Source organism: Rhamphochromis longiceps, linkage group LG9 (assembly GCF_057381845.1).
Source record: "Rhamphochromis longiceps isolate RC_006_pf linkage group LG9, R_longiceps_female_GT1.1, whole genome shotgun sequence".
NCBI classification, from domain to species: Eukaryota; Metazoa; Chordata; class Actinopteri; order Cichliformes; family Cichlidae; genus Rhamphochromis; species Rhamphochromis longiceps.
This window is the reverse complement of record NC_140565.1, coordinates 26,480,954-26,501,345: the sequence shown is the minus strand read 5'-3', so window position 1 is coordinate 26,501,345 and position 20,392 is coordinate 26,480,954. Positions and strand designations below refer to the sequence as shown.

The following is a 20,392-nucleotide window of genomic DNA, read 5'->3' as shown; positions in this document are numbered from 1 at the left end:
GCAGAGTTTATTGAAGCCTTTTACACTGTTATCTGTCATAGCTGAAAACAGTGGAAATTAACCTCAATCAAAATATTCATAAGAGCTAGAATACTAAACCAATCAGCTGAAAGACTGTAAAGTACTCCAAAGAACTGATGGGAATTTCAGGTCAATATTAGTGATGGTTTATAGATTTTAAATAGTGCTTTAAACCATTAAGTATGTGTGATATCACAGTGAAATTGACAAATGTTTACAGCACCTTGTTGAATCTAGACTAAAGTGGCTGATGAGTGTATTTTCTAATGTTACACAGTGTCAAAGAACATCATGCTTTTGGAAATGCAGACAAAATGACAAATCAGATTATTTAATCTACTGAGTGGCACATTTCTAACATTGCATCTTCTGTTGGCCAGTTAACAGGAGCAAAGGCTTAATTATGGCTGCGGTTAAATTACCTTCAACCTGCCATTAGTGTCTTAAGTTCCAGGTGACTCTGGGGGAGAGGCTAAGAGACTAAGACACTGTCCTATTGTTTCATCTATTTAAAAAGGCTGGTGCAACACTACTAGTTCTGACCAAAAGCAGCAACCAGTGCGAAACATTTACTATGAAGAAACTTGAAATTTCATTTTGTGTTTTCAAAAAAGCTCTCAGAGCAATCTTATGATTGCCCCAAAGGAACAATGGAGGACGCTGATGATGACATAGCTGTTATTGGGATTGGATGCAATTTTCCCGGAGGTACAACCTCATTTTGACACCATTTAAAGCAATACTGAATATCTGCATTTTTTTTTCTCCAAAGGTCGAAATTCTAAGATAATGTATACTCAGGTTGTTGTGATACTTTATATTTTAGGTGAGGGGGTGGACAGTTTCTGGAGGGTTCTGTTGGAGGGAAAGAGCTGTGTGGTGGATATTCCAGCTGAAAGGTTTGACACCACTCTTTGGTATGATGCAGAAGGTAACAAACCTGGGAAGATACAGACAACCAAAGCAGCTCTAATAGAAGGGTGAGTTTAAAAATGTTTTAACCACTCTTAATAAATGGCAAACTCATTGTTAATTTGTTATTAAGTTGTTAACGAAAAAAAAAAAATTGAAACTGAAATGTTAGTATTCTTATTGATGTTGTTGCTTTTAGTTTGTTGGCAGTCAGTAATTACAATGTAATAAAATTATTAGACTGTTTATTCACAATTAATTGGTTAATTACTAATCATTTGTAAGCTTTGATGTAACATTTATGAGTTTACGTTGTAAACTAATGGCTAGTTGGCTTGTAATTTAAAATGTTATGTGTTATGTTTATATTCATATTTACAATGTTCATAATATAATAATTCATAACAAGCATTATAAAGATTATATTATTTTATTCATATATTTTATATATTTTTTATTGTGCTTTTATCTTATATTGTTATATTATGTTTAGATGAGATCATAAAGCTGCAGCTTATAGTTATGATACATCGTTAAATTGTTGTACCAAATTTATTGATTACAATTTGTAAACCTTAAAGGACAATTATGAAGTTTAACCTGGTGGGTGTAAAACTTTGTATTTTCTGGATGGGAAACAACTCATGGTTGTCCTTTGAGTTTGTATGACCTGAGTGCCTCCTTGCCTGCTAGTTAACAATTAACACACTTAAAAGCTGCTGTGTGGTGCACAGCCCTCAGAGTAAAGGACACAAATAGGCTTAATCTAAGCCTTTCAGGACAAAAAAAAGTGGATACAGTTGAAGTTAGTAATGGCCTGTTTTTGACTTGTTTTGTTTTTGGTTTAACACAATGACAAAAATGTTTGGTAAAGGTCAACAAAAACATAATACAGTAACATTAATAAAATTTGTATGCAACAACAGCTTTGCATCAGAATGTAAATGGAAGTGTCTGTTGTTAGCTATGACACAATACAGGATTTGTAAAGTATTGTGTATAACACAAACTACTAACAAAGTGACATAAATTACAAATGACCAGTGATTAGTAAACTGTATTATTTCTTTGTTACCTACAAGATATAAAAGTTTAATTAAGTTATTTTTTTTCTTTGAAATTTTTGAATTATGATGGATCTACTTATTTTATATTCTAGGTTTAATGAGTTTGATTACAAGTTTTTTGGTATTACTGAATCGGAGGCTGACTTCATGGACCCTCAGCAGAAACTTCTGCTGCAGTGTACCTACAGGGCATTAGAAGATGCAGGAATAGCTATGGAAAGCATCAGTGGAACCAGAACTGGTGTCTACATAGGTACTCTTGCTACCATCTATGATACATTAAAAATCCTTAGCAATTTTAAAAATCCAGCAATTTTAAGTCTGTTTTGATTGTGACTGTGCTGCTGCAGGTCTTATGAACAGGGATTATGAGATGCTCAGAAATAATAGCCCTGGCACAATAACCCACTACAATGGCACTGGGACGGCCATGAGTCTTGCAGCCAACAGGATTTCCTTCACCTTCAATCTGACTGGCCCTTCTTTTGCCATCGACAGCGCCTGCTCATCATCTTTGGTGGCTCTTCATGTAGCCAGCCAGGCTATAAAGCATGGTAATATACTTATGCTTGGCTGCCAAAAAAATAAACTATTGGATGATGTATACAAATTAATTATTTAACGACCTTTCTTTCAACCAGGAGACTGTGAAATGGCACTATGTGGAGGAGTTAGCTGTATAATTGAGCCGAAGGTATTTGTTGCCCTCAAACAGGCAAGCATGATCTCACCTGAAGGAACAAGCAAACCTTTTTCCGCCCATGCAGATGGCTATGGCAGGGGAGAGGGCTGTGGTGTAGTACTTCTCAAGCATTTGAAACATGTAGGTTGATGATTTGATCTTTAGTGTCAAGTAGTTTTATATAATTGAGATACTATCCAGTCTTCTAATGATGTGACTTTCTTTGTCAAGGCTTTAAGAGACTGCAACAAAATATGGGGTGTTATCAGCAAGACAGCAGTCAATCAAGATGGGCACTCCGTCACTCCAATCACCAAACCCTCCATGGTTCAGCAAGAGGAGCTGCTGAGAAGAATCTACTCTAACTCCGACATCATGAACGTTCAATATATAGAGGCACATGGGACAGGAACCCTTGTTGGAGACCCAATAGAAGCGGGAAGCATCTCGAATGTCATTGCTAAACCCACTCGTTCTGAGACACTTCTGATTGGGTCTCTAAAGGGCAACATTGGACACACAGAATCTGCAGCTGGAGTTGCTGGACTCATTAAGGTACTGCTAATGATGAAGTACAGCACTATTGTTCCCTCAGTTTTCTACTCTGAAGATAGTTCAAGTATAGATGTAAAAGCCTTGAATCTGAGTATTCCAACTAAATCTGTTAGGTGGGAGACAAATGGGCCAATGGGAAGGGTGGCTGGGATCAACAGCTTTGGGTTTGGAGGTACAAATGCACATGTAATTGTAAGACAGTATACAAATGCTACAGTTCCCTCTCCAACACCGAAAGACTGTACAAAAGTCTTTGTCATATCTGCAGCGTCTGAGAAATCATTAAGCCTGTCCATCAGTGACACCCATGAAAGACTTTGCAGGAACCAGTCAGTTGATTTGCAGGCACTCTCATACACCTCAGTGTGCAGAAGAAGTCATTACAAACACAAATATAGGAAGGCCTTCCTAATATCTTCTCTCTCAGATTTAGAACACCAGTTAATGTCTGCACTGAAGGCTAAGGTTCAGGCAGTAAGGTCTAACATCCAGGTAGTCTTTGTGTTCTGTGGAAATGGGATTGCCTACAAGGGGATGTGCAGGCAGCTAATGAGTAAGCTTCCTGTTTTCAGTGATAAGGTGAGAGAAATTGAGACTCTCTTCCAGAGTCATGGATCTTTCAGCATGAGTAGATGGCTTTCTAGTGAGCATGATAACAATGATTTCAATGAGCCAAATGTTGTGCAACCTCTTCTATTTGCGATTCAGGTCAGCATTGCTACTCTTTTGAAACACTGGGGTATTAAACCTGATGCCGTGCTTGGCCACTCAGTTGGAGAGGTTGCTGCTGCTCACTGCTCAGGTCTCTTGTCTCTGGACAATGCTGTCAAGGTGTTGTACCACCGTAGTACTCTCCAGGGCAAAGTCAAAGGAGGGAAAATGCTCGTGGTTGGCAATGTGGCTGTAGATAAGGTATTAAAAATTCTTCCGAACTTTACTGGGAAAATTAGTGTAGCTGCTTTTAACAGCCCTCAGTCCTGCACTCTGTCAGGAGATGCTGATGCCATAGACACCCTCCATGAGAGGCTGAAGAGCATCTTTAAAGATGAAACTCTCTTCCTTCATGTCTTAGATGTTCCAGCAGCCTACCATAGCCATATGATGGATCCAGTATTAGAGGACATTAAGAGAAGAATAGATGTTTTAGATACCAACAACATAGAGTGCAAACTGTTTTCAACAGTGACTGGAGACAAATGTTCAGATGGTGATTTCAGCTCAGGCACATACTGGGCCAAGAACATCCGAGAGCCTGTTTTATTTGAACAAACGCTCCGTGCTGCCATCAAAGACAAGTCGACGAGGGGAAATGTGGTCTTTGTGGAGATTGGACCTCGTAGGGCTCTCCACAGGAACATATGTGAGACCCTGGGCAATGATACCGTAGTTCTTCCCACCGCAAACCCTGATAAGGATTATGGCACAATCCTCTCAACAGTGGCAAAGCTATTTGAACTTGGCATGAACGTGGACTGGCATAAGCTATACAGGGGTTTGGAGACATTGCCCACAGCTCTTCCAGTCTATCAGTTTGACACCACAAAGAAAGACCTGAATTTTGAATCCGTGCGGAAAGGTGATGAGCATTCTTCCTTTACTCCCCATACACTCATATCCCAGATAAAGAGGGATAACAAAGAGTTCATGAGCAACCTCTCTTCAGAGACCGTGCCATACCTTTGGGAGCATAAAAACAACAGCATTTCCATTGTGCCGGGTTCATTTTATGTCGAACTAGCTTTTGCCTCTGTGATGGCAAGTTTTAAGCCACGTAAAACTATTACCCAGCTCCATCTCAGTGTTAGATTTGAAAGTGTGTTAACACTCAACTCACACTCTCAACAACTGAAAGTGAGAGTAGAACATGGAGAGAAGGAGGGCTCATTTGCAATACAGTCCTCTAATGCAACGCATGCCTCTGGAAGGTACACATATCAAGATATCAAGCCATTGTTAGAGGAATCAAACATTTGTCCTCGAATGATCTTCCAACGGTGCAAGTTGGTTTGGACGAGAAATGAGATCTATTCAATTCTTTCTCAAGCAGGATTTGAGTATGGCCCTCTTTTCAAACAGCTTGATGATGTGCATTTTGGGGATGAATTCAAGGAAGCTGTGATGGAAATTCAAGTCCCTGGTGATCTTCTGAAACATCTTCATGACTATTTTATTCATCCTGTGCTGCTTGACTATTTTCTGCAAATGACTGCTATGTTAGCAATGGGACAGCTAACAGTCAAGCAGGGATTCCCTTCAGGTATTACAGATATAGTCATATCAGCACCACTGCAGGAAGAAATGATTATGTACTTGCGAGCAACTCAAGAAACTCCTGACTATACTGATGTGTGCGGTTGCTTTTCCACAAGAGAGGGCAACGTATTAGTGGAACTTAAGGGGGTCAGGATTTCATTCGTGGGCTGCAGCTCAAATGTTTCCCAGTCACTGTTCTTCCAAAATGAAGCAGTTGCTGTTGAAGAAGAATTGCAAAATGGCAAAATAAGAGCAATTGTTTTTGAAGATAACCTCTGTATTGCTAAAGGACTTGAGCCATATTTGCACCCAGAATCAATCACTGTGGAGAGCAAAGAGCACTTGAAGGCATACCAAGTTCGAAATTTAGTGCTCCAGTGTCTCACCAGCAGAGTGGATGTGGAAAATATTCTCTTCCTTTGGGGTGTTGATAACCTCACTCATCTTTCACCTGAAAAGATGCTGGACTGCTTGATGACTTGTTGTGAGATTTTTCACCATATTGTTCTGGCTGTAAAAGAGAGCAAACGCTCATGCTCTGTCCATGTCATTACTTACAGATCATCAGAAATGTGTGTGGATCATATCAGCCCTGGTTTTGCACTTTCTGGTATGATAAGGGCTTGTGCAGCAGAGTTGGCAGATCTTTCTTTTCAGCTGATTGACCTTGCTTCTGTGACCAGTGAAAACATACAAACACTTGCTCAGGTAATAAACACCTGCAGACACCAAGAGGTTTGGATCAGTAAAGGGAAGGCAGCAGTAACAAAAATGGCACGGACCAGATTGACAGATAAAGCTTTGTTTGATGGTGAAACACATTCAGTGAATCCAAGAGACTTTGTTCTACACAGTACTGATCCATACAGTATAGCCCATTTGTCTGCCACCCACTGTGACACTAATGGAAAAGCTCTCCAAGAGAAGACAGCTGAAATTCAGTTAATCAGTGTTTGCCTGCATTCATCAGATTACTTCCCTGTGACCACTTCTCAACTGATCTTTGGTAAGGCAATGTACTGGAACAAGCATACATCACTGAATCACAGACTTCTGGCTCTAGATTTCAGTGGCATTGTCACAGCTGTGGGGAAAAATATCAATAATCTGAGAGTTGGAGACCATATTGCGTCATGTTACCCAGTTCATGCCACCTCAAAAATTGTAATTCCTGAAGCAGTGTGCTACAACATTAAGACATTTCCATTTCTAAAAGAGACTCCATGTGTGTCTTATTTCATACTGGCATGGGAGATCTTGCAGAGCATACTGTTTGAAGATAAAAAGCAGCACAGAAAGTTGACTATTGTTTCCCCGAACTCAGGCTCTGCTCTGACGAAGGTTCTGGCTCTCACAGCAACCAGGTCAGGCTGGAGTGTTTCCTCTCAGTCACATTTCACTGGAGAACCTCCATGTTTTGATGAGAGTCACGCATTCGTTCTTTTGCCACCATTTGATGCCGCTTGGCAGGAGATGTATGACAATGGGGCTCTTGAAAAACACATGATTTTCGTGTTTAGCAGTCATATGCCACCCTCAGTCTCAGACAGATTGTTTACTCCAAAGAGCGAACACATTCATGTGCATAAACTCGATGTGGATTATGTTCTCCAGAAAGCTTATCTACAAGCACGAAGCAGGAATATCTGCAACTGGTTAAAATCATTAGGCTTTGATACAGGATCTCTACCTCTAAGAAGGGAGTTGTATCTGTATTCAGACTCAAAAGTGTCCTGGTCCCGTACAAAACCTGAGTCCTATTTCACAACAGAGACAGTGCAGCAAATAGTTTTAGGCCATGAAGAATCCTGTAGCCTGGCATCTGAAATCCCTATGTTTGCAATGCCTAGACAACTCTTTAAACAAAGTTGTACTTATATCGTAACCGGTGGGCTGTCTGGTTTGGGTCTTGAGACAGTTAAGTTTTTGGCCCACAATGGTGGAGCTTGTATTGCAACTCTGTCAAGAAGAAGACCTTCTGATAAAACACAGTTTGAAATGGATCTCCTCCAGAAAAGATACAGGGTTGCTATCATAAACATCCAGTGTGATGTTTCTGTGATGATGCAGGTAGTTGATGCAATTTCAAAAATTGGTGAAACATTCCCTTGTTGCCCTATCAAAGGAGTGTTTCACAGTGCTGCAGTGTTGCACGATGCATTGATTGAATCTCTTGATGAGTCTCTCTTCAGAAAGGTGCTGCAGCCCAAAGTTTGTGGTGCTCTAAATCTTCATTATGCAACACTGCACAACAAACTGGACTTTTTTGTGTGCTATTCTTCCATCTCATCAGTCATTGGCAATGCCTCACAATGTAACTATGGTGCAGCCAATTCTTTCCTCGACCTGTTCTGCCATTATCGACGAAATCTCGGCCTATCTGCACAGTCCATCAACTGGGGTCCTTTGAACCTTGGTCTCCTGCTGAACAAAGATCATTTACAAAAGTTTCTAGAGGCAAAGGGGATGATGATAATGGATGTTTGTGAGGTTCACGAGACACTTAAAAAGAGTCTTTTGATGAACAGACCCCAACAGATAATATGCAAATTCAGCTTTAAAAATCTCAGTATCCATGTCCTTTCGCAAAATGGGTCTCTCAGAAAGCGATTGTTACCTTTGGTAGAAATGGAGCTCAAAGATGAAGTACATAACAAACCCAAAATCCCAAGTTCTTCCACATATGAACATGTGAGGAATATTGTGAGTGAAATAATCAATGTAAGTGCAGAGGAACTGGATCATGACTCCAATCTGTGTGCTTTGGGGATTGACTCGATGTTAGCAATGACTCTGCAGAACAAGATTTTCCAGGAGACAGGCGTAAATATACCTTTGGTTGTAATACTGGACCCAAACAGTACACTTACCAGTTTAGTAACTAATGTGTTAAAGAGTGAATAATTAATTGCTATTCTATTACTACTGATGACATTTTAACTAAACAGTTACATTTGTCTAACTTGTTAAATAAACCCCAGGCAGTGTTTTCAAAGATAGTTGGAGCTAATTAGCTAAAATAAATATTTACCCAGCTTCTAAACAAACCCTAAATTCCATTTCATTTTACTTTTCTACATTTATTGTATTGATTGTATGTATAGATTTTAAATGATGCTAAAGTCCATTAATTTGGGTTCCAGGGGAGTAAATGTCGTACATACATTGCTAACATCCTGCTAATGCACGCTATTTTGTTATCTAATGGTTTAGTACAGTACATCCTGTCCCCATGGCACAGGCTTTTCTTTATGTTTTGGCCTTTTGTCCACATGTAAATGGAATTTTAGGTCACTGAAAACTGAGCTTTCAAAACCCTCCTTTCAGAAACTCTGCTTAAGTGTGGACAAGGAAAAATTAAGATTTTGTCTTCTTGCGTTTTTATGCCCCATTTTTGGACGTCACACTTTGTGCTGTGTTATTCTTTGCAAGCTTCCGGTTTGCTGATTAACTTTGGCATAGTACTGGCAGTATATGACACGTTTTTTTGTTTTATGTGGACGGACATGTTTAAACATAAAAGTGGAAAAATCCCCATTTTAAAAATACTTTTGAACATGTAGACGTAGTTAAGAAGCAGCTAGTTGTGTTTATCATAAGTGAGCACTCTTAGATAGCTTCTGCTAAAAACTCTTCTGCTGCTTGTTTGCTTGAAACCAAAATATAATAAAAAATAATGACAAAACAAAACATAATAATTCTTTATCCCATGGGTATTACAGTCACCTTATAAGCGCTCTGTACAAGACTTGTTATGAGAACCTCGACTATTTGTTGTGATTACAAATTTCTTTAATTTGTTTCAGATCATAATTTAATTACTTTTTAATTACTTATTTTATTTTACTTTAATTTGTATTTTCAAGAAATTAATAATCCTCCTTTGAAAACATTGCTTCATTATTTGGTGTTGTGTATTAAAAGCTTGACGAAGTTTGTGTCTAGTACTCTAAAACTGTTATGCCCTTTGTCATAGCTCCATTGTAATATTATTTTAAGTCTGCATAGCATTGATTATAAAGCAGTGAGTTACACAAGTTATGCCTATGATCTATGATGTATGTACATAAATAAATTAAAAAACAAAATAAGCTTAAATCTCTTTTAATTCAGCTTTGAAACGTAGGGTATTTGTGTCTAAGTGTACAAAATAGATGACTTTTGCCATTGAAAGCTTTGCATATTGAAATGACTATGCCAGTTAGAAATGGTTCATGTATTATGTACCTTTTTAAAAAATAAATAAAAAAAGAAGAAGAAAACAATGTTATCAAGTTTGATTTTTCTGTGTCAAAAAAGAAAGAATTATAATAAAGACATGATACATCATGATAGCTTAGGTGAAACCTTTTCAAATTTTAAAACTAAAGTGCAGTGGATATTAAATTGCTCTATGATATTTTTTATTCTCAGTTAACAGTGATAAGCACTGATAGTAGATAGTAGAAGGAGAGAACCCAGTGACAGATGCAGCAAGACCAATTATAAAGATAAAACATTTATTTCAATTTTAAAAAAAATAATACAAGATAAGGCACTTACTTTACATAATTTAGCAGTAAACGCATTTATACAGACTTGCATGTTTAGTTGCAATCCGCTTTTTTTCTGTACCATATTGGTGAGTAAAAGAATGACATAAAATATCTTTTAAAAACTTCCAGTTAGTACAATACATGCCATTTGTTTAAAAAAAACGCATTACAAATCAACCAAAATCTAAAAATGAGTGCCAAAAAGGATGAAAAGTTCTGTAAACAAGTAGCATTAATATCAGAACTTTCTTTTATTGCAATGGCCATTTTATTTATTTATTTTTTAACTGAATCTCAGTGGAAAAAATATATTGAATCCATTATTGTAGTGTTCTGACGGTTGATGGCTGATTGTATTCATAAAGTAATATCTCCATTTGAGTTTTTCACAATCTGGTAGAAACTTCAGCTTCATCTGGTAGAGACTCTGGGTTCTCACTGACACTTTCGCCTTCAGCTCCTTCACTCAGTAGAGCTGCCATTGTTGCAATAGTTGCATTGGGATCCAATAGTTTCACCAAAGGCACATTCACACCTCTCCCCTGAAAGATCAAATTCTGCAGAGTCATAGCCTGCATAGAGTCAATGCCTAAGGATGAGAGTAGTAAATCATCTTTCAGCTCACTCTGCTCCATCCCAATAGTCTCACTAAGTAGAGAAACAACATAGTCCTTTGGAGAGACGCAGACATCTTGTTTAGTTTCAGAGTAAGTCTCTCTAGATTTTTGGAAGGCTGCCTCAACTAATGCAGAAAGGCGCATAGTCAAGGCTTTATTTTGGGAGAGGATATTGTATCTGATGTTTCTGAAGTGAAACCTGCAAACAGCTTGCTGGGGTCGGTTGAGCACAAGGCATTGCTCCAAGCATTGATAAATCTCAGCCACATCTAAAATCATTATTCCCTTTGCTTCCAGAAAACGCTGGAAATGTTCTTTGTTCAAGAGCAGACCAAGGTTCAGAGCTCCCCAGTTGATAGACTGTGCAGGCAAGCTGAGTTTGCGCCTGTATTGACAGAACAGATCGAGAAATGTATTGGCTGCTGCGTAGTTTGTTTGTGATGCGTTTCCCAGGAAAGCGGAGATGGAGGAGTAACATACAAAGTAATCCAACGGACAGTGCTTTGTTGCATAGTGCAAATTCAGGACACCGTTTATTTTTGGCCTGAAAACCTTCTCGTACAGAGATCTGTTAAGGGTCTCAATCAGTCCATCATGCAAGACTACTGCACTGTGAAACACACCTCTGATCGGAAAACCAGAGAACTTCTTGCCAATGACATTGATGACTTTGTGCATATTCTCATAAACAGATACGTCACACTGCATGCTGGTGATGCTGTTTCCACACTGTTTCTCCACATTGTTGATTTCCTGCTGGACTTCTGGTGTGGGCTTGCTTCTGGAGAGAATGACAATGTACTCACCACCTCTTTGTGAGATGAACTTAACAGTCTCAAAGCCCAGACCAGAAAGACCACCTGCCACTACATACACAGACCTCTTTCGAAAAAGCCGTTTTTTTGTTGGGAGAAGTGGAATCTCAGACAGTGTGCTGCCAACATCATTTTCTAGAGCTACGACAGCCAATTTCTTGGAGCTGAAATATGAGTCTGGTTTTGCTGAATCAATGCTTTTTTGTTCAGATTTTGCACTCTGAAAGGTAAAGCTTTCAAGAGCCAATTTCACATTAAGGTTTAAGGACTTAAGCCAGTGATGAAGGTATGGCCTGTGTATTCTCAGGGATCCCTTTTGGAATATGACTGACATCTGAGTTATCTGTACATGAACACCTTCCTTTGCACTTTGGAACACTTCCTCAATGACTAGATCCTGCTTCGGAGATTCACATACGATTACAACATGTTGTAACCCTGAAAAGTTGCAAATTTGAGCAGTTAGGGATTCATCAAATGGAGGCAGAATGACAACTGCACCCAACTGACTGGCACCTACAAAAGTCCCATTGCACTGCGTTTCAACATTCACATTCCAGCCTGATTTGCAAGCGCTAAGTGCCAAGACTTTCAATAGTGCAGAATCAGGCACAGAGCATATGATTGTTATATTATGCTTGGCTCCGAGCAAGGCTCGATGAAGGATTTCCCATGCTAGCACAAAGTAGGAAACACAAGGTGTTTTTCTGAGGACTGGGAACTTTTTGGTGCTGTAGCACACTTCCTGTGGTACTCTGATCTTACTTGCTGCCACCACAGGATAACAGGAAGCAACATGTTCTCCCACTTTGAATTTCCTTACATGTTTTCCAACTGCAATGACAGTACCGCTGAAGTCAAGAGCGAGCAGCTTGTGTTTCTGAGATGAGTGCTTGTTCCAATACAGTGTTTTGCCGAATTTTAGATTTGAAGAGCTGACTGGGAAATAGTCTGATGAGTGAACACATATCTTACTGGGCTGGATTTCAATGAATGTATCACTGATCGGCTCAGCCTCCTCGTCAGAGCAAATGGCACTCAGTTTCATAATTTCATGTGGATCAGCTGTCAGAAAAATACATGGTTCAGACACTGTAGATGTATAAGTGCCAATCTTATTGTCATTGATTTCTAGTGGGGTGCGCACAATGGAAGGTTTCAAGACCTGTCCATCTTTTACCACCAGTTCTGGGTGCTTGCTGCATGGGTATGACCTTAGGGCATCAGACAGAGCTGCAATGTCCTCAGGAGAGATCCCGCTCATATCAATCAGCTGAAAAGAAAGATCTGGTATCTCAGCAGCGAACGATCGTGTCATACCAACAAGAGCAAAACCTGGACTTACATGATCTACTGTGATATCAGATGAACGGTAGGTTATGGCTCTAATTGATTTTGGGAAGTGAATTCGCTTTAGCTCAACAACTATTTGGCGGAAAATCTCACAGCAGTCAGCTAGACTCTGCAGGATAATTTCAGCTGGCCGTGATGTGAAGTCTTCATTGCCCCACAAAAATAAGACCTCATCAAAGTTTTCTCTAATATCTCTGATTTTAAGATTTGCCAGAAGAGAAGGGAAACCATTGCCCAAGATGTCCTTTGCATATGTGATGGGAATGTAAGTAGATGCTGAGTCCAAATGTTTCTTTAGACCATCAGCAATCCCTAAAGTATCACAGAACACCAACGCCTTTGGAGGAGGAGTAGCAATGTGATCATTTGGGACAACATCGAAGGCATTGTGGTAGAAGTACTCATCTACCACATGAGAACGACTGCCTAGGTACTTGATTATGACATTTTTGACCTCAACCAACACTCTGCCTTCCTTGTCTGCAAAGCACCCACAAACCCCAAAGTGATCAGTGCCCACATCAGTTGCTCTCAGATAAATAGTCATCTCATTTTGCAAAGGTTCAAAGACTGTAAGACTTCCTATTTTGGCAGGAAATCCTGGCCTGCCAGCAAAGATGTGCTCTACTGCAACTGGGAGAAGCTGCATCAGATAATCCAGCAAGACAGGATGAATGCAGTAGTCATGCAAATGAGGCTGAAGTTCTTCTGGAACTGAGACTTTTACAAAAGCCTCTTTCAGATCATCTCCATAGTGCACATCCTTCTTATTCTGGAAGATGTCCCCATACTGAAAGCCTCCTTGAGAGAGATACCCATAAAACTCCTGAAAGCTCACTACAGATGTGCATCGTTTGTTGATGGAGCTTAGTGAAATGCGCTGCTCCTCAATCAGCCTCTCTTTCTTTGAAACCACAGTGCCTGATGCATAAGCTACAGATGAGGAGAAAACGGTGAATCTGGTTTCCCTCTCTGTTTTTTCTAGTTGCACTTTCATTTCAGGTGGATTCTGTGTTAAAACAAATGGTCTGTGAAAATTGACACTGAGCTGCAGTGAACTGAGAGGTACTTTTGGTTTAGCACTGGCCATGTACGCAGCTAAACCCAGCTCAGCATAGAAAGCACCAGGGATGATGGGTACATCATTATGCTTGTGCTCTTTCAAATAGAAAGAAGAGTCAGACTTTAGATCACAAGTGAAAATGTTGCTTTCACTTCCCGTCTGACACAGCACAGGATGATTGCTTGCTGTGTTATTCTGTGCTGCCCCAATGATAACATCCCTGTCTGAGCAGTCAAATTGATATTTAGGAAAAGGAAGAGGTACTGTCTCATAGCCTTTATAGAAGGTGTTCCAATCTACTTGAACGCCGAGTTCAAACAGTTTAGAGACAACAGACATGACTGATTCTTGATCTCTTTCTGGCTGCACAGAGGCAAGGACAACCGTGTCATTTCCCAGAGATTCCATAATGTTTCTCTGCAGTGCCCTTCTTGGACCTATCTCAACAAACACAGTGTGCTTCTTTCCTCTAGTTGCTGACTGTACTGCCTGCTCAAAAGCAACCGGCTCACGAATGTTTCTAGCCCAGTATTCACCTGTGCAGAAATCTCCCTGCTGGACTTCCTTCCCTGTCACTGTTGAGAACAACTCCGTGTCAAGATCATTTGCCTGTAAGATGCCAATTTTTTCCACAATTTCTGGTAGAATTGGGTCCATCATGTGGCTGTGATAAGCAGCAGGGACATCCAGCACACGAAGGAACAGATTCTGACTATTGGCTGAGGTGCTTAGCTCCTTATGGAAGCGCTCAATTGCGTCTGTCTCACCTGAAAGGGTGCAGGACTGTGGGCTGTTATATGCAGCAAGGCAAATTTTACCAGAGTAAGGAGGGAGCAGTGAAGATACCTCTGATACAGCCATGTTGCTGATCACTAGCATCTTTCCCCCGGTGACTTTTCTCTGGAGAGTGCTGCGGAAATATATGACTTTTACTGCATCCTCCAGAGACAAGAGACCAGAGCAGTGAGCGGCTGCCACTTCACCAACAGAGTGTCCAAGAATTGCATCAGCTTTGACTCCCCAGTGCCTGAGCAAGGTAGTAATCCCAACCTGAATAGCAAAGAGGAGGGGTTGGACAACGTCTGGGTTTCTGAAGTCGCTGCTCTCAAATTCGCTCTCAAGAGTATCCAGTATGTCCAAAGGACTGAGCTTTTGGAAAAGTTCCTTAATTTCTTTGATCTTTTCTCTGAATATAGGCTCGTTTTTTAGTAGCTGCATGCACATACCATGGTAGGTGACACCATTTCCACAGAAGACAAACACTAACCTTGGATCTGAGAAGGCAACACTGATATTTTTGCCAACAGTAGCAATTAGCTTCTCTTTTAGATTAACTACAGAAGACACTGTGATGGCTTTTCTGTATTTATGTTTTTGGTGGGTTCTTCTGCAAGCTGACGTGTAGAGCAAAGAATCTAGATCAAACCGGTTTTCTGCCTGTAGCTGACTGATGGTATCTTCCATTATCATGTTAAGTGATTTTAAAGAATTTGCAGATATGACAAAATACTTGACTTGCTTCTCATCATGCCTTTGCTTAGAATATGGCTGGATGTGCTGTGTGACAATGGCGTGTGCATTTGTTCCCCCAAAACCAAAGTTGTTAACTCCTGCAACTCTTGCACTAGAGCATTCCCATTTTTCTGGTTCCTTAGGAATTTTAATGTTTAGTGCTGTGGCATCTACACTGGAAGCCTTGTCAGTGTAGAACACCGAAGGAACAATGGTCTCATGCTTCATCATCAGGAGAACCTTAATGAGTCCAGCGACTCCAGCAGCAGATTCTGTGTGTCCAATATTGCTCTTTACAGAGCCAATCCAGAGTGTCTTTGAACCAGGAGGTCTAGATTTAGCAATGACGTTGGAAATGCTTCTTGCCTCTGTTGGGTCTCCAGCTGGGGTTCCAGTCCCATGTGCCTCTATGTACTGGACATCTGCAAGGTCAGACTCTGAATAGATTCTGCGGAGAAGCTCCTCTTGTTGTGTCATGGATGGTTTGGTGATTGGAGTAACAGAGCGGCCATCTTGGTTTACAGCAGTTTTGCTGATTGTACCCCAGATATAGTCATGGTCTTGAAGAGCCTGACAAGCAACAAAAAGATCAAAATGAAACATGAATAAAAGTGTGTATTGATAAAGAACATCTAACACCAGAGTCAAACATATTACATGACATATTTGAACTTTAGCTTATAGTTATAAATATATAAACTAGATTGCACTGATGTGAGTTACTCAGCTGAAGGATCAATACCGCAGAGATTTCCACTTTGTCTTAAATCAAACGGAATGGAAGTAACAAAATGGCGCCGGTGAGGTCGGCTGCCGTGCTGGATGCTCTGCCCTAACTTCTCCACTTTTTGCAGTTTTTCGTCACTTTTTGCTATATCTGCGATAATCTTGCATGGGCATCATGCAAAACACACAAATCCGCTACAGTAGAGACACTTTGGTTTCTATTGGTCTGCAATACACGAACATTTCACCATGTTTAACTCTGGACCAAACCTGGCCAAAGGAGATCCTGAGAGAGAACAAAGGACGCGACCCTAAGCGACGGCCTCGAGGTAAAAGAGCCGGCATCAGGAACAGGCTACGGGCTCGAAAGGCAAAGCGGAGCTACGGGGAAAAACTAGAGTCACAGCTACGACAGTGCGACTCTAGGAGCCTGTGGAAAGGACTGCGGACTATAACGGACTATAAACGACCAGCTTCTTCAATGATGAATGCCGATGCTTCACTGGCTGATGAGCTGAACACGTTTTATGCTCGCTTCGACGCCGCAGCAATTAAAACAACAAACGGCTGCGCGCGCTCGGAGTGCACCAGTGAAGAAAATGCATTCATCATCACAGAGCATGCCGTGAGGAACACCTTCAGGAGGGTGAACACCAGGAAGGCAGCAGGACCAGATGCAATCCCTGGCCGGGTCCTTAGAGCCTGCGCTGATCAACTAGCACCGGTGTTCACGGAGATCTTCAACCTCTCCCTGGCCCAAGCTGTGGTTCCCACGTGCTTCAAACGGTCCATTATTGTCCCTGTTCCAAAGAAACAACAGCCCGCTTGCCACAATGACTACCGTCCAGTAGCACTGACTTCAATTGTGATGAAGTGTTTTGAAAGACTGATGAGAGATCACATCACTTCTTCACTTCCTCCCACCATCGACTCACTTCAGTTTGCTTACCGGACTAATCGTTCCACAGACGATGCCATATCTCACCTGCTCCACACATCCCTGAGTCACCTGGACACTGGCAGAGGGAATTATGTTAGGATGCTGTTCGTGGACTACAGTTCAGCATTCTACACAATAATTCCCTCTAAGCTTTTCACCAAGTTGACGGATCTAGGACTCAGCTCATCACTGTGTCAGTGGATCCTCAACTTCCTCACAGACAGACCCCAATCAGTGAGGGTAGGAAAACAAGTCTCCCCCTCCATCTCACTCAGCACTGGAGTGCCTCAGGGCTGCGTTTTAAGCCCCCTGCTGTACTCACTGTACACTTATGACTGTGTTGCCACATCCGACACCACCTCCATTGTCAAGTTTGCTGACGACACTGCTGTTGTGGGCCTGATCTCCGACAACATCGAGACGGCCTACCTGGAGGAGATTAGGAACCTGGAGACCTGGTGCCAGGAGAATAACCTCCTCCTAAACATCAGGAAGACTAAGGAGCTGATCGTGGACTTCACTACAAAGCAGGCGAGGAATTACAAACCCCTCATCATCAGTGGCACGCCAGTGGAGAGAGTGGACAGTTTCCGATACCTGGGTGTCCACATCACTCAGGACCTGTCATGGTCCTGTCACATCAACACCCTGGTTAAGAAAGCCCGTCAGCGTCTCTTCTTCCTCAGAAGACTTAGAGACTTCCATCTGCCACTGAAGGTGCTCAAGAACTTCTACTCCTGCACCATCGAGAGCGTCCTGACGTCAAACATCTGCACCTGGTTTGGGAACAGCACCAAGCAGGACAGACGAGATCTGCAAAGGGTGGTGCGCTCGGCAGAACGCATCATTCAATCAGAGCTCCCTGACCTGCTGTCCATCTACACCAAGCGGTGCAAGTCCAAAGCTAGGAAGATTATGATGGACCTCTCCCATCCCAACAATGGACTCTTCTCACTGTTGAGGTCTGGGAAGCGCTTCCGCTCCCTTAAGGCCAAAACAGAGAGAATGAAGAGGAGCTTCTTCCCCCAGGCTATTCGGGGCCTGAACCAGGTGTAGGACTGGACTCTCCCACACATGTCACTATAAGACTGGACTCTCACACACGTCACCACACGCACCACCACACATTTCCTATAATCCTATAATTCCTATAATTTATAATCCTTATCTTTATAATCTCTTCTGCTATTTGCACATTCTTTACTGTAAATTCCTAAGTTAATTTGTAAATTTTTGTAGTAAATTGTAAATATTGTAAAACTTTTCTTCTGTCATTTAATGGTCGGGCATTGTACAGCTACAAGCATTTCACCCCCATGTCATACTGTGTATGGTTGTGTGTGTGTGACAAATAAAATTTGAATTTGAATGTTCTATATTTTGCATAAAGGTATATAAAAAAGAAACCCTTCTTTTAACTGTTTCCCTTTTCACAACGAATTGACACAGTGGATGGATCCATATTTTTGATTTGGCAAAAATATTTTGCCCTTTCAGTGCAATCACCCATGTTTCTCCTGACATTTTGGGCAAACATTTTAACCACTGCACTATGGAGCCACTCTTACAGCTACAGAAAATACATTTGAAAATATCCTTTGTTCAAGCTGGTTAATTAGAACTAAACTAAGTGTGCAAAAATGAAAATGAAATGCTAAACCAATCTGTTGGAGACAATTTTTATAGGCTAGGCGAGCAGGTCAATCACGTTTGATGGAAAGTGTACAGTTGGTCACTGCAGTTAATTGCAATTTATCACTCAATATGAAAAAAAAAGGGAGTCATTGTTGTGTTTTTAGCTCATCCTCCCGAAGGACCAACAGGTCTATGAGATGGCGATGTGTTCATCGCCCATCTGTCTGTCACTCCATAATTCACAAGGATTGCAACTCCCCCTAGAATATTTCTCAGATTTGAGCTAAACTAGATTAACTGTAATGAATATGACAGTTTGTGATCCTGCTGTACTTCTCAGTGGATTTTAATTATCATTAGTTTGTGCAACAGAGGCAATCAATGACAAGACAACTAATAACTTCCTTTCTGTACTTCATGTATTATAGTAATCTATGAATTGTGATGGATCATCAGCTGGTTGATCTACTACATTGCCAACGTCCGGGTTTGGCACTTTGGCAAACTGTCCATTTAATGTTTAAATTCCTGAAGTATTTGACATTTTCTTATAATTAATCTGCATATGTTGACCTTTTCCAGTGGCTTTAGGAGAACTACTCCGCATCCGTCCCCTCTGCCGTATCCATCTGCTCTACTGGAAAAAGGTTTGCTGGTTCCATCAGGTGAGATCATCTTGGTTTTGCTCAGCGCAACAAAAACTCTTGGCTCAAGGATGCAGCTGACCCCTCCACAGACAGCCATTTCACAATCCCCTGATAAGATAAAACACATCATATCATCCCAACTAATTAAATGCTAACGCCACTTTCTAAACAAATACGACACTACAGAATGATTTACTACCAGTTACTCTATTGCTAATTAACCTGAAGTTATCTATGCTGGACAGACCTTGTTTTATTGATTGACAGGCAAGATGAAGAGCCACAAGGGATGAAGAACAGGCAGAGTCTAAGGACAGTGAAGGTCCGGTGAAGTTGAAGACATAGGAGACTCTGTTTGCTGCAATACTCATGGCAAGCCCTGTGCCAGTCCAGTGGTTGATCACACTTGGGTGCACATGTGCAGCATTTGTTTCATAATCTCTGTTCATTATTCCTACAGAGATACATAAAACACAGGGGTCATGCACTTATCATTTTAACATTATTCATTTGAATGGATGTAAATTTTGATGGTAATTCTGGTATAAAAAAGTAGCTTTGTTTTGGATCAAGCACCCATTATTGTAACACAAAACAATAAAAACACAAAACACAAGTAAGCTTTTAGTACCTTACCAAAAAACACTCCTGTTCTGGTCCCACTGGCTTTTTCCATTGGAATTCCAGCATTTTCTAAAGCCCTGTAGACACACTGAAGGAGCTGTTTTTGCTGAGGATCCATTTGTTCCACTTCACTGTCACTGATGCCGAAAAACCTGTGGTCGAATTCATTAAACCTGAAAATACCAAAAAAATAACAAGGTCAGATTCGGGCAATGGGATGTTGTAATTATGGTTTAAATTCTTCCTTCTTAGATTACTTCTCATACATGTGTTGCATTTACAGTGTAATGCATGTACAGACTCTAAAGCTGTACAGCTGTTTCTATTGTACAAACCTATAATCCGGGGGTCGGCAACCCTAGGCACACGAGGCAAAGGGTTAACTGATGGCACGACCATAACTGGACTAGCCATCCTGGGCATTTGCTGGTGGCC

General features: G+C 40.9%; 1 protein-coding gene across 4 annotated transcripts; it reads left to right on the top strand.

Annotated features, from left to right (window-relative positions):
• The first annotated feature begins 551 nt into the window (after positions 1 to 551).
• Positions 552 to 19,716, top strand: pks1 (polyketide synthase 1). Of its 4 annotated transcripts, XM_085419058.1 has the most exons (8): positions 552 to 729; positions 848 to 1,001; positions 2,093 to 2,253; positions 2,351 to 2,554; positions 2,642 to 2,823; positions 2,914 to 3,237; positions 19,269 to 19,351; positions 19,601 to 19,716. In XM_085419058.1, the coding sequence occupies exons 1-7, from the start codon at positions 672 to 674 to the stop codon at positions 19,275 to 19,277; spliced, it is 1,092 nt and encodes a 363-aa protein (XP_085275184.1). In that variant the 5' UTR covers positions 552 to 671; the 3' UTR covers positions 19,278 to 19,351; positions 19,601 to 19,716. The 4 variants fall into 4 exon arrangements, with proteins under 4 accessions (XP_085275184.1, XP_085275181.1, XP_085275182.1 ...); XM_085419055.1 differs by lacking the exons at positions 19,269 to 19,351; positions 19,601 to 19,716 and having other exon boundaries at positions 2,645 to 2,823; positions 2,914 to 9,702; XM_085419056.1 differs by lacking the exons at positions 19,269 to 19,351; positions 19,601 to 19,716 and having other exon boundaries at positions 620 to 729; positions 2,914 to 9,702.
• The last annotated feature ends 676 nt before the right edge of the window (positions 19,717 to 20,392 follow it).